Raw genomic sequence first — 14,528 nt, forward strand, 5'->3', positions numbered from 1 at the left:
TCAAATTGGCAGAGAAATGTGGCACAAAACACAATCTACTTACATAAGTACATAAATAATATATTCTTGATAGCAAAAGTGCCAGGGTGTGGTGGTGATGAAGTACAATGAAATTTCTGAGAAATATTGAAGATTCGGGGAAATTATTTTTTGGCTAAGGTTCTAGAGAATATTAGTTTCAGACACTAACTCATTGAATCCAGACTCTGAGATCCCTTGTCGAATCTCTGAGTTTCTGGTTTGATTTTATACTTGAAATACACTATACATACATACTTTATGTACATCAAATACAGCTAACGATCAGTTGAAGAAAGTAACTGAGTAAAGATTTCTTAAATGCACTTTGAGCTCACTAATATGTATTTATATTTGAGAAAAAACCAGCAGAAGTTAAACGTGTGCATTGGCACGCCTTCATCCAAAATAAAAAAAAACTATCTTAGACAATGAGTACACAGAACATAAAGAGAATATCCGACACATGTATCTAAAGCCAAAACCCAGCCGCTGGCAATGCCTGTAATGGCTGCAAAATTTAACGCAATGGAACACAGTTAGCAAAATGCAGTCATTACATACATTTTTCTATAATTTCTGTTAATCAAACAGAAATTATAAAAAAAAATGCTTTCCACTTGCGAAAGCTTAGTAACATTTTCCAGCGCCTAGCTTTTGGAACTGCTCATATAAATGCTCCCTAAGAGGATATATATATGTATATGTATGTACTTATTACAGCAGTATTCAAAGACGACAGCAAAAGACGACACCGAATTTCAGCCAAATACACGGAAATTCCCAGCCAGATGCTTATACGAAAATTTTGTCATTGTGTTAAAAAGTTTAAACAAATGTGTAGAATTGTTTATGTTAATTAGAAATAATTTAGTTAAATTTAAAAACTATGAATAATGCGCATAAAAAGTCAACGTAAAATAATATTAATAAGGAGGAATGTGTATCGCGCCTATAAACAACTTGAATCGCATTTACTAAAGTAAAACCAATTTAGAATTTTTGAACAAAAGCTGCGCAAGTCTAAACATAACTATACATTTATATGTAATGGGTGTTTTTTAAGGTATAGAACTTTTTTAATACAAAACATAAAAAAAAATAACGGCATATTTATATTGCAAATCTTTCCAATTTCATGGCATTTAGTTTAAAAAAAAAACAGTTTTTCCCAGCATCACAAATCTAATGCGCCGATGTTGATTTTCAAGTCGTCAATTGCAACTGGCTGCAATCATTTTTCTGGCGTGTTGCTACGTCTTGCTGGATCCTCTATTGCCGTGGATAACCAAAACTAGCATTTTTTGCACTCGCCTCAGACATGAAAACCTCAGTATGCAGTGAATTTTTTGAGGCGTATCGATAGCTGAAAGTTCAAAGCTCAAAAGAACTCGAAAACTAGAATTAGCCGCTCATTGAATTTTGTTTACCGCAAACGCGTTTTGAAATTATTGTTCACAATTTCTAAACCATGTAAGCCTTTGCATGGTAGTTTGCGCGACTGTACTGAACAGAAATGATGCCACTATCGAAAGTTCTATACGTTTAAAAAACGCTCGTTACAAGGACTAAATATTGCAGCAGGTTAATTTTTTAATTGCACTGGTGCTATTCATGCATTTGGAGCAGGATTAACAATTTTGAAATTTTTAAAATAAAAATTACTTATTATTCTATGATTATTTATTGCCACTTCAGCAGCGTTCCCCGAAAATTTATGGGAAATTGTTTATGCTGTTAGAACAACAACAGCAATCCTCAGCCGGGTTTAAATCCGGGCCGCTCCGCTAACGAATAACCGACTATCAGAGGGACGGTTATCTAAAGGGTGTTTTTTTTAGAGGTTAGGTTTTCAAGTTGGCACTACTTTTTTCGTAGATGGTCTTTTTGACAGCTGTCACTTGATTTATGCTCAGTTTGGTTTGCCATTTCATAATGAATAGACTTACACCTGAACAACGTTTGCAAATCGTGCAAATTTATTACGAAAATAATGGTTCGGTTCGCGCGACGCATCACAAGAAAATTTTGTTCAGCGATGAAGCTCACTTTTGGTTGAATGGGTATGTCAATAAGCAAAATTGTCGCATTTGGAGTAAACATAATCCACAAGCCATTGCTGAGACGCCGTTACATCCTCAAAAAGTCACTGTTTGGTGTGCTCTATGGGCAGAGGGAATCATTGGTCCATATTTCTTTAAAAATGAAGCCGGTCATAATGTTACAGTCAATGGAGAGCGCTATAGAGCCATGATTAATGACTTTTTCGTGCCTGAATTGGACGATGTTGATGTGGACGACCTTTGGTTCCAACAAGACGGCGCTACATGCCATACAGCCAACGCAACAATCGATTTATTGAAGGAAACTTTTGGTGAGCGCATTATCTCGCGCCGTGGACCTGTGGCGTGGCCTCCAAGATCGTGCGATATAATACCGCTGGACTATTTCTTGTGGGGCTATGTGAAGTCGCTTGTCTACGCGGATAAGCCCGAGACGATTGACGTCTTGGAAGAGAATATTCGGCGCGTTATTGCTGACATACGGCCCCAATTGCTGCAAAAAGTGGACGAAAATTGGGCCTCTCGGCTGGAATTTATTCGAGCCAGCCGCGGCGGCCACTTGCCCGAAATCATTTTTAAAACATAATGGCAAACCCTTATCTTTATATATTAATAAAGCTAAATTCTTGGCCATAACATTAAATTATATACGTTTTATTTCATCTTGAAAACCTAACCTCTAAAAAAACACCCTTTATATCGTCAAAAGTATAAATTTGTTTTGTAATTTCGATTTGCATAGTACTCTTTCTCAAAAATAATAACAAAAAAAATTATCATAGAAAATTAACATTATTCTTGAATAAAAAAATTTAAATCAAAGTCTAAAATTTGATTTAGTTGAGTTGATATTTTGAATTAGATAAAAAAATAGTACTGATTATGGCCACTGAAAAGCCGCTCCAAATGCACCAAAACGCCTTTAATAAACGCAGTTATGTAAATCATACAATAGTTAATATGCATTTTACAGCCAATGGAGCGCCACATAGATCGGCTCATTTGAGGGCAAAATAAGGAAATACATTGTGTGGTGTAAACGTATACCGACCAAAGTGGTCGTTGGTTGGTAATAATATGTTAAGTCTTAGAAATAAAGAAACAGTCTTGATAAGCAAAACAAGAGACGTACTCAAACGCAGCAGCAACAACGTAAAATTCGTTAAAACTACGGCGATACATACCTTTAGCGCGCTTTTGATCGCGTTGTTCATAGCTGCGCGAACGTGGTTCGGCATCTGGACTGATGGGGCGTTGCGATTCGAAAGAGCCGATCTGTTGTTTGGTTTGCTGTTGTGAGGCCAATTCTTCGTTTAAACGCTTTGCTAAGTGCGCGGCTTCATGGCCACTCACTGTGTGGTGCGCGCCAATGGGTATAGGTTTGGATTTTAGGTGTTTATTGTGCGGCGGAGAATTCTTTTCGTAAGCCTAATTGCGAACAAAGGAAATAGGGTGATAATTTGAGTGATAATTTTCGAAAAAGTTGATAAAGTGCTCACATCTGATTGACTTTTTACAGGGCTATCCTCAGAGTCATTCTCTTCTTCTATGCGCGGTGGATTAGCCTCGTCACCGGTAGCACTAGTTTTGAAAGCAGCAGTGGTTGAACCCTGTTCAAAGAGGATAAATGCGAAATAAAAAATAAAAAATTATAAAATAATACATACATATATAGTGATGTATGTGGGTTATAATCTTCACTAGTCGAATGCTGCTCTTACCATTTGCTTAGGATTACCAGAATCGTTGCGCGAGTGTGGACGAAAGCCCGGTCCGGGCGGCAAGTTCTTTTGCACACAACAGTTAACACCTGGACTAAAATGTAGCTCCACATGAAAGCGCTCTTCTGACGTGGGATCCTTGGTGGGATCCTCGTACAGCATTATGACAACTTGTGACATGTAATTTAATTCCGATACCATCGAAATATAATCCATGGCACGACGCCATTGTTCATCATTAAGCACATTCAGCAACCCACCATAGCGCAAAACGGTCAGCAATGAATGCACATGACTTTCACTGGTGAAATACAAACGCGTGCGCACATGACGACCCGGACTGGCAACACCATGGCTGTAATGCGGATTCAGCCTGTTCACCGACTCATCGCCCACTTCTTCGATGTTCCGTTGCAAATCGGCTTTAATCTTTTTAAGCAGCGGCGTGCAGATACCTTGGCCAATGGCCAATTTCTCTTGCACAGTTGAGCCATACTCTTGCGGTATTACGATATCAGCTAAGTACTTAGCATAGATGTACAACTCTTCGGCCTGATCGTATTGCAGCGTATGCTGATTGTGTTGCAGGTCGTATTTGATGCAATCGTAAATGTCTGGAACTTTTGAAATGTCATATTGTTTTGATTTTGTGCTAAAATCTTTTTCAATTTTCTCCCAACGACGTGCCATCAAATCCCAAGTTTCGCCGTGATATAATATAGCATCTTTAGTTTTGGGATCTTCCTTTTTTACGCTTATGATTGTTAATAGCTCTTTAATTAGTTTGTGGACGTGATTACAGCATTCTACTGGATTCTTGACGAAGTCCAAGGCCTGATTAATTGAAATACTATTGCAAGGATTAATGGCTTCACGATCTTCGGGGGTGAAATCTCGGTCAACGCGCATTAAATCATGTAGGCGTTGCTTTGCTCTGCAATATATTATTGACGTTAGTAAGATTGTGCATTTAAAAGTGGAAGTACTTCTAAATATTAATATACATCAAAAATATTTTAGATGTATAAACAAAACAAAAAAACATCTAGCACTTTAGTTAGCTGCCGAGTTTTTTGCACAATAGGCGCATGCACTATACTTAACCCTCCCGATGGGAGATCAGGCAACTGGGCTTGGTAGGCTTCATTGGCAATATGCTAAGTAGCAGAATCATTGAAGCGGAACTAGGAGAATCGGTGCTCAGGAGATTGGTAAGTAGAGGTACACCGCAAGGTGGAGTCCTCTCGCCGTTTTTATGGAACGCAGTTGTAAATAAACTTCTGCTAATACTGGAATCGGTTGGCTATAAGGTGATAGCTTACGCCGATGATGTTGTTATTGCTGTCTCTGGTAAATTTGTATCTACATTAAGAGACCTAATACAAAATGCTCTAGATATACTTTCTCGGTGGGCAGAAATGTGTGGGCTAGGAGTCAACCCTTACAAAACACAACTCATATTGTTCACTAGGAAACACAGAATCCCTCAGCTAAGTCCAATTATGCTCAAAGGGGAAGCTCTTGTGATTTCAGAAGAAACCAAGTACTTGGGACTAAACATAGATAGGAAACTGACTTGGAAGTCAAACATCTTAGAAAGAGTCAGGAAAGCGAACCTAGCTTTTTATGCCTGTAAGAGAGCTTTAGGTAAGACCTGGGGAATTAAACCTAAGGTTGCTCATTGGCTTTACAATGCTGTCGTCAGACCCATTCTTTTATATGGAAATGTTGTCTGGTGTGCTATGCGGAAAAAAACCTATTCTAATTTATTGAATAAGGTGCAAAGATCAGCGGAATTAGCAATATGTGGCGTCATGAAAACCACGCCATCCATGGCTTTGGACATCATGCTACATCTGCCACCCCTAGATCTCTTCTGCAAATACTCAGCAGCCTGCTCCGCTTTAAGGCTCAAAGCGAGCTCACAATGGAGAACTGTCACATACGGACATTCAACCATCTTAGACTCCTACACGGATATACCCAGTGACTGTGATTATCACCCTCCCATTCTTTGCTTCGAAAGGAATTTCCTAATGAAAATCCCTTCTAGACTGGAATGGTTTGAAGAAGATCCAACACCCAACACACCCGTTAAGATCTACACGGACGGGTCTAAAATGGATACCGGTATAGGATCAGGGTTATTTTGCGAAGAGCTTTTTATTAGTGAATGCTTTAAACTACCGGATCACTGTAGTGTTTTTCAAGCGGAAATAAACGCTATTCATGAAGCCTTAAAATGGCTAAAGATAAACAGAATATCATCAACGGATATCTGCATTCTATCAGACAGCCAAGCTGCCCTACGAGCCCTGGATGCATTTAAAGCAACATCAAGGAGTGTCTTACGTTGTCGCCAATCTCTAAATGAGATGGCCAAGCAATATCGTATAATCTTGTGCTGGGTTCCAAGCCACAGAGATATACCAGGGAACTGTAGAGCAGACCAACTTACAAGAGAAGATACCTGCGTAGTGAGTACCCTAACTAAAAGTATAACAGGAGGTGGCAACATTGAAACAGCTAATTATTAGGAACCGTAGCTAAGTTCGCTGAAGAAAATTGAATTGCAACTGACTATTCATTCGATGTAAAAACTCACGCGAGTACACAACAAACATTTGTCTTTTATAATTACTTTGATTTGAATAAACGAAATATAGAACATCGAGGTTCTATACCTGTATGCCAGACATAAGTAATTTTATGGAGATACCTCTCGCAACTAGTTAGCTTCTCATTAAGGACGCACTAATCAGTTCTGCAAATCAGAGATGGATTAACGCTAACACCTGCGAAATTGCTAGGCAAACATGGCCAAGGCTAAACTTACGTCTGTCCAAGAGTATTATAAAACTGAGTAGACTTCAAATCAGTACCTTAGTAGGGGCCCTCACAGGACATTGTCTTATAGGAAATCATGTAAGGAGATTAGGCGTTTACTTCTGTGGGCAAAAAGTAAGGTGAATTTATTTGTCAAACTTCGTGGGATTAAAATTTCGCTCTAGTTATTTTTTTCATGAGTTGGCAGCACTGTTAATAACACCTGGGCCAACTTTCATGTGAATGTCATTATCAGTAATATATTTACGCTTGTGTTTACCAAACGACCAAGAGTGCATTTTTCGATATTTACAATGTCTGATTTGATTGAGCAGAGAAGTGCCATCAAATTTTGTTTGCGGAATGAAATTTCGGCTGCGGAAACGTTTAGCATGTTGCAGAAGGCATTTGGTGATTCGACCATGCCGCAGAAAAATGTTTATAAGTGGTACAAAGACTTCAAAGAGAGTCGAGAACGTGTTGATGACTTGGAGCGCTTCGGACGACCATCGACGTCAACAGATGACCAACACGTCAATAAAGTGAAGGAGTTAGTGTTCAAAATTCGTCGGTTGACTGTTAAAGACCTTACTGATATGATCGGAATATCAGAAGGATCTGTGAAAACCATTTTGAAAGACCATTTGGGCCTACGAAAAGTCAAATCACGTTTGGTATCGAAAACTCTCAATTTCTTGGAAAAAAGTCGTCGCGTTGATGTGTGTGAAACAATGCTTTGAGACTATCAGGACACGCTCAAATGCATCATTACGGGAGATGAGACTTGGATTTATGCTTACGACCCTGAAACAGCCAACCAATCAAGCGAATATCGTGCTAAAAGCGAGGCCAGACCGAAGAGAGCACGTCAAAGTCGTTCAAAAATAAAGGTCATGATGAAAGTTTTTTTCGATTTTCGTGGTGTGGTGCACTATGAATTCCTTCCACCTGCCCAAACTGTTAATAAGGAATATTATTTGAGCGTTATGCGTCGTTTACGTGAAGCAATTCGTCTAAAAAGACCAGAATTATGGGCCAACAACTCTTGGTTTTTGCATCACGATAATGCACCGTCTCACACTGCACTCGTTCTTCGTGACCATTTCGCCAAAAATTCCACGCATGTCGTTCCGCAACCACCGTATTCGCCTGACTTGGCTCCGTGTGACTTCTGGCTATTCCCAAAACTCAAGAGACCACTCCAGGGAAGGCGTTTCGAGTCGATTGAGGAGATAAAAGCTGAATCGGAGATGGTGCTGATGGCTATACCGGAAATGGACTATTTGGCATGTTTCGGGGATTGGAAAAATCGCATAAGTGGCATACGTGTATTTCATCGAGAGGGGATTATTTTGAAGGGGATGAAATTGATTTACAAGAATAAATAAAGATTTTTCATTTTACAACCAAATTCACCTTACTTTTTGCCCACAGTAGTACACGCATGATTTCTGTCGTAGCTGCAGAAATGTGGAAGAATTGAAAGGAATGCAACACCTTTTTTGCACATACCCAGCTCTAGCCAGAAGCAGGAACCGATTTTTAAAATCCTACTTCTTAACGAATATCGATAATCTATACACTTTAGGTATCAACAACCTTTTAAGCTTTGTCAAAAGCTCAGGATGGTTCAATATGGAGAGGGAAATGTAGCCCAGCCCCCGCGGTTCACAACGGACCCATTTCGTGGTCTAAGTGGCATCGTTGTCTCTATGCGCGATGCGGCTGCCAAACCTGACCTAACCTAACCTTGTACAAATCTGACACTATAAACAAAATATCTAATGATGTCGTAAGTTTAACCTCAAATATGACCAGAAATAGTATTGTAGTATTGGCGCCTTTAAGGGGTTAGGGGTAGTCAGAATTTTCAAAAAATCGATTTTTTGTTTTTTGCATTTTCTTAAAGTATAATGTTTTAAAAATATTGTGTAAAAATTTGAAGTGAATCCGACAAATACTTTTCAAGTTATTCAACAATTAACAAAGGGCGCTCGGCCGCTCCGGAGCCGATAGCAAAACTTTAAATGCGTTTTTCTCAACTGAACACTGTAACTTAAAAACCGCTACGTAGATTTCAATAAAATTTATACAGCTTTTGAAAAACATAAAAAACTTGTGCCTGATCGAAGGATTTTTTTTTTCAAAAATTTCGATTTTTTTTTAACAATTAACTGTTGGTTTTTTTTCCTAAAATCTGGAAAAAATTTTCTGAGGCCGCCATTTTGTTCATTTTGAAAAAAAAAAAGCTTTGATCCGGCTCGAGATTATCATCAATAAAAATAATTTTTCTCATCCGATTGGTTTTAGATGAATCTGCAAGGACTTGTGATGCTCACCGCAAGGGACTTCTGGAGAAACGGGCTTCACACAAACAGCGATAACTTTTGCAATTATTAATTTTTTTTTTTTTTGAAATTTTGGTGAAGTCAAGTTAAAACATGATGTTTTTATGCTATGTTTTTATTTTTGTTAAATAAATTAATTAAGTAGCAAAAAAAAATTCGTGAAAATCATCATTTTTTCGGGCCTCTGACTACCCCTAACCCCTTAAGCCGGACTATTTCGAAAGCCTGGCGTGCGAACTAAAAATCGGATTCAGCACATCACAACCTTTGAAAATATGCATCTGGCTCTTGGTTCAAAATTTGTGGCGGCCTACGCAATTCTCCTTTAGTGATTTACAATGTTCTGTTAGTCTAAATACAGTTAGTCCTACAACCGACTTACATGGTTTGATATTTACTAGAATCACAATCATTATCTAGCAAACCGTTTGTGTTAGCACTCTTCACCATCTGGACCAAAATCGGTGTAAGCTCTCCCTCCAATGCTAATAGCCCTTTGGCGAATGCAGCTGCAGTCATCTGCACGCGACCTTCGTCAGAAGCGTATATTTTCAGATCATGTCGGAAAGTTGAGTGTAATCTATAGAAAAAAAAAATTTAGTTAGTTAGAAATAAAATGTGCAAATTTTAATTTACCTCAACAAACCCAGTCCCTGTGTGCCAGAATAGTCCTGCCGACCCTGACCGCCCGGGTACATGCAGCGGAATATACGTCCCAATTCTTCAGCTTGAATGCGACCTGCAGGCGTTAACTCACCGCCCCATTTAAGGATTAAAACAAGTGACGGTTCCTTCGGCGCATCTACTTTAAATCATAAATAATTAAACCAAAAATAAACAAAAAAGACAACAAAAACAAAGAATATTACAAAAATATTGGTAGATGCATATTCGTTGGCAGGGACCAGTATCGAGAAATATGGAGAGTGCATGATTACAAACTCCTTATTTCGAATAATAAGGAAATTTTAGATAGCAAATCTTAGACGATAATTTAAAATATAAGTAATATCTTCATTGATTTCGCAATATGATTTTGTTTTAAGAAATAGTCAAAGCAATTTAGTGTCAATCGAATAAGCACATTAGTATTACCGTCATCGGAGCTTGAGCCACGCGGGCGACCTTTTGGTTGGTATTTCATTTGCACTTTGCGATTTATGCCAGAAAAGTGGCCGTACCTGGATTTTTAAATAAGTATTAAGAGTTAGAAAGTTGAAGAAACACACACGCACACTTACATTTCTAATACATTTTTCAACTGTTCCAGCTTGCTTTCTTTTTCTTGAATCTCAGCATCCGCGGACTTGTTTTGTATTTCCGATAGCAAATATCTCGCAATGTCTAAAATCTCCTGCAGTTGCTTAGGACGTTTCAATTTAACATGACCATCCTTATAGCCATCATATTTCTCGAATATCTCGAAAAACCTATGCACAAAACGAAGAAGGATATGAATACAAGTTTACTATTTTATGGAGTTTTACAAAATGTTTCATTCAATGCATTATTACTTGGGATGCCGCACTTCAAGTTTCATTTTTTGTTTAGGTGTCCGATCGCCGTGTCTAATTACAGCAACTACACAACGTAGTTCCATCATTTTGCCAAATGTTGTAGGCACAATCGGCGGGTCATCCAGTTGGAAAGGTACAAGCCATGGTATATGTAGAGTCGGCGTGAGCTCACGCAATATCATGTTACCCAATATTTTAGCACAATCGTCGTAATACTTATTTGAATTCTTAACGAAGCTGAAGCCATTCACATCACATACATACGACTTACCATTGGCTCTGTGAAATGCAGAACAAATAAACGATTTCAGGTATTACCAAAAAAAAAAAAAAGAAGTGTGTAACAAATCTCAATATACCCACCGTAGCAAATCAAAACCGCAGACAGTTTGCTTAAAAGCCAAACAAACTTTGCGTGAGATGAGCTTCTCAGCATTGTTTAATATTACCGGGTACCGAATCTCTTTGCCTTCGCTATCGCGCTCCACTTTGCCATCCAACGCTGGAGACTTTCGAGCTTCGGCATGCGCATAATCCGGACCAACTGTGTACACCTTAACGTCCGTACCTGAAAAGTATACTAAGTTTTAAAAGTAATGCTGGATTCTTAGTAGTTCTTAAAGGTGCTAAAAAGAGTAAAGAAGACGCCTGAGGTTTGATGAGCAATAAATAGCAACTGAAATAAGTTACGCCAATTTTAAATTAACATATTTTTACAATTGTCAAAACAAATCACTAGTGTGAATATGGCTGATGAATATGAATACATTGGTATATATTGGTATGTAGGATGGAACGTGCAAAAGGAAAATGAGCTGATTGAAGGTTTTACAACGTCATTACTCAAACCGCACTAAGGTCGGTGAAACCGTCATGGGAGAAGATCCAAATACCCTGCTATTTTGACAAGGTTAGAGCGAAAAGAGAGGAGTTATTTTGAATTGGTTGAAATCCGCATATGAAGAGTTTATTTGTTTGTTTATTTTTAACATAAAGTCTTTGAATGGAGAGAATCTTATTACAGATAATATTAAGTTGAAGTGTAATAGTATAATAATTGCTAAGAAAAAACAATAACAATTTAAAACGGTTGATTAAGATAACATACGGTCATGTAGAATCAGCACCAGAAAAACTGAAAATCAAATTTAAATCCGCGCATGCCCTAGAAACAGGAGCATAGCCCCATAGTTGGTGCTGGAAGAGCCAATTGGCAATATGATGGATTTCTTCGAAAGTGGTAAAAATTGTAATAACTTCTGCTCAAATATGAACGAGACGTTATCAATAAAACGGTCCGTGGATGACATATGGCAAAAATAAATTTTTCACGTGATATCGTCTTATAATTCGATTTAGCCGGCTGCACGCACGAAAAAATGTGTCGTTACCTTGCTCATTAGTGTTACCTTGCTCATTTGTCGTTACCTTGCTCATTTGTCGTTACCTTGCTCATTGCCGTTACCTTGAATGAACTGCAAGCGAAAGCGCGTAACGAACAAAGCAAACGAACGGCAACGTTCGACATCTTGCTCTCTCCTACTTAAGTGAGCGTATATATGTATGTATATGCGCATATGTACATATATAAATCCACGTATTTGTATTTGCATATGCCTTCTTATTGATTATTATTAATTTGATTTACTTGAAGAATTTAAAATAAAACCAAGTTTGTTAATAATACCTGTTGTTTTAATGTTATTATTATTAATTTTTTTATTATATATGAAGGAAAAAATGTAAGGTAATATTTACCACATACCTTATAAGATATGTTGTATACTAATATATGTATATAAACATGCATATATGTACATATACAATTTCGCACAATTTTCAAAAACAACAAATCTATATGTAAAGATGCATACAAGTCATATGGACATATCAAATATACGAATCTATTCCGTACGCAAGCAAATGTAAGCTAATGTGCTTGAACTGCAAGCGAGAGCGCGGAACGAACGACAAAGAGCACAATCGGCCCCCGCGTTCGGCAACGTTCGACATCTGGCTCTGTCCTACTTGAGTGAGCATATATATGTATGTATATGCGCATTTGTATATAAATTCACATACTTGTATTTGCATATACCTTCTTCCTGTGTGCATGGTAATGAACCATTTCTCTGTTGAGAATAGGACGATGATAGAAAAAGTAGGAAATGAAAGGGAGTGTTTCGAGTGTAAAGTGTCTTGAAAAAGGCAAATCGATGATGGTGCCTCTTAGTGTTGTTGACTTATTAACGTCTGATGCACAATCGAAATTGAAGATATCTTTCATGAATTTGATAAATGTTTCGTCATTTCTCACGTTTGTGTAAATGTAACTTGACCTATTCCATTGCAATTCCATTTACCTCCTCCTCTATATCCATACAAAATATCTATCAAACAAATAAAATTAAAATTGTGTTTTGAAAATTGCAACCATTCCATCAATATTTTCTTATGACGTTGTCACGTTAAACTATCGTCAGTAAACCGACTTTACAGACAACCTCTTTTTTTTTGTTTTTTGGTAAGACTGTTATAAGCTTACATGGCAAATTTCAGCGTGATATGTCACATAGTTTGTTTTCTGTGCTACTGTAAACAAGTCAAGCTCGAGTGTGTTCTTCGAATTTAACGATGGAAATTCAAGTTGAACAAAGAATTTGTTTGAAATTTTGTTATTCCAACAAAATTTCGGCTTCAGACGCCTTAAAAATGTTGCAGACAACCTATGGGGACTCTGCTCTATCGCGTGCACGTATTTTCCAGTGGTACAAATGGTTCAAAGAGGGCCGTACATCGGTTGAAAACTTGCCTCATGAACGTCGTCCAGCAACATCAGTAAACGACGAAAACATCGGAAAAGTAAAGGAAATTGTGCTTGAAAATCGCACAAATCGCAAAATCGGTTAACGCTGAATATTATTTAGACGTTTGCGCGAGAACATTTGTCTTAAAAGGAAGGAATTGTGGGACAACAAGTCATGGTTCTTGCATCACGACAATGCACCAGCTCACACATCACGTCTAGTTCGCGATTATTTGAACAAAAATAATAATATCGTTCCGCAAGCACCGTATTCGCCTGATATGGCTCCATGTGACTTTTTCCTTTTTCCCAAGCTCAAGTTGCCGCTCCGTGGAAAACATTTTGAGACAATTGAAGTCATAAAAGAGGATTCGAAGAACACAATCGAGCTTGACTTGTTTACAGTAGCACAGAAAACAAACTGTGTGACATATCACGCTGAAATTTGCCATGTAAGCTTATAACAGTCCTACCAAAAAACATAAAAATTATTTTTGCCATATGTCATCCGCGGACCGTTTTATTGATAACGACTCGTTCATATTTGAGCAGAAGGTAATTACTAAGAATATTTTCGTCGTTGAAGAAATTATGGTCGTTTCAAGACCAATAGGTAGTTCGTCGAATAGTTCGCCTAAAGTTCCTGTACGTATTTTTGGGCCTCGTTAATGAGCGCACTGAAACACGCTTTAAATCGCGACGTGGCTTAAGAGATATCTACAAGGAACATTTCTGCACCAGTATCCCAGTAAAAATTGTTTGCAGATATGCCGGCGTATTTTATTAAAATCTTCTAGTTCAGTTAAATTTTGTCGTTCCATTTTTACAAAACATGTGTACATATATTATTTGTGACGAAAATTGGTGAGAAGGTCTATGTTTTAATAAACATATATATGAATTTATGTCAAAGAATGAATACAAGAGGCAGATACAAGATTTGTTCAAAGAAAGGTGCATTTCAAATTCCGTAGGCTTTTTCGATATGTTTGTACACACGAAACATTATCCGCCATTTTGATATTTAAGTTTGCTTTCGACAAGAATAAAGGTTGGTCATGTTTTGGTGTGCTTGAAAGTTATTGGCTATCGAATAAATTGAAGAAAGACTGGCAGATTTTGTAATTCACTTCCGAATAAATTGAAGAAAGACTGGCAGATTTTGTAATTCACTTCCGCGTGAATTTCACCTCCGTCCGATGTTAGGTGTTAAATTTGTCACTTTCACT

General features: G+C 37.8%; 1 protein-coding gene across 13 annotated transcripts in view; it reads right to left on the bottom strand.

The window, feature by feature from the left end:
* LOC129238841 (inositol hexakisphosphate and diphosphoinositol-pentakisphosphate kinase) overlaps nt 1-14,528 on the bottom strand; it is a 104,515-nt gene that overhangs the window by 26,589 nt on the left and 63,398 nt on the right. For 9 of the 13 annotated variants that reach the window (XM_054874047.1, XM_054874048.1, XM_054874051.1 and 6 more), the window contains 9 exons: nt 10,857-11,061; nt 10,491-10,772; nt 10,218-10,406; nt 10,072-10,157; nt 9,613-9,781; nt 9,359-9,556; nt 3,803-4,736; nt 3,581-3,691; nt 3,266-3,509 (listed from right to left, as the gene is read on the bottom strand). In XM_054874047.1, the coding sequence (XP_054730022.1) occupies nt 3,266-3,509; nt 3,581-3,691; nt 3,803-4,736; nt 9,359-9,556; nt 9,613-9,781; nt 10,072-10,157; nt 10,218-10,406; nt 10,491-10,772; nt 10,857-11,061 (2,418 nt within the window). Of the gene's footprint in view, nt 1-3,265; nt 3,510-3,580; nt 3,692-3,802; nt 4,737-9,358; nt 9,557-9,612; nt 9,782-10,071; nt 10,158-10,217; nt 10,407-10,490; nt 10,773-10,856; nt 11,074-14,528 lie in introns of all 13 variants that reach the window. The other 4 variants (XM_054874043.1, XM_054874049.1, XM_054874046.1 and 1 more) reach the window with 3 other exon arrangements.

This window comes from Anastrepha obliqua, chromosome 2 (genome assembly GCF_027943255.1).
Source record: "Anastrepha obliqua isolate idAnaObli1 chromosome 2, idAnaObli1_1.0, whole genome shotgun sequence".
Lineage (NCBI taxonomy): Eukaryota > Metazoa > Arthropoda > Insecta > Diptera > Tephritidae > Anastrepha > Anastrepha obliqua.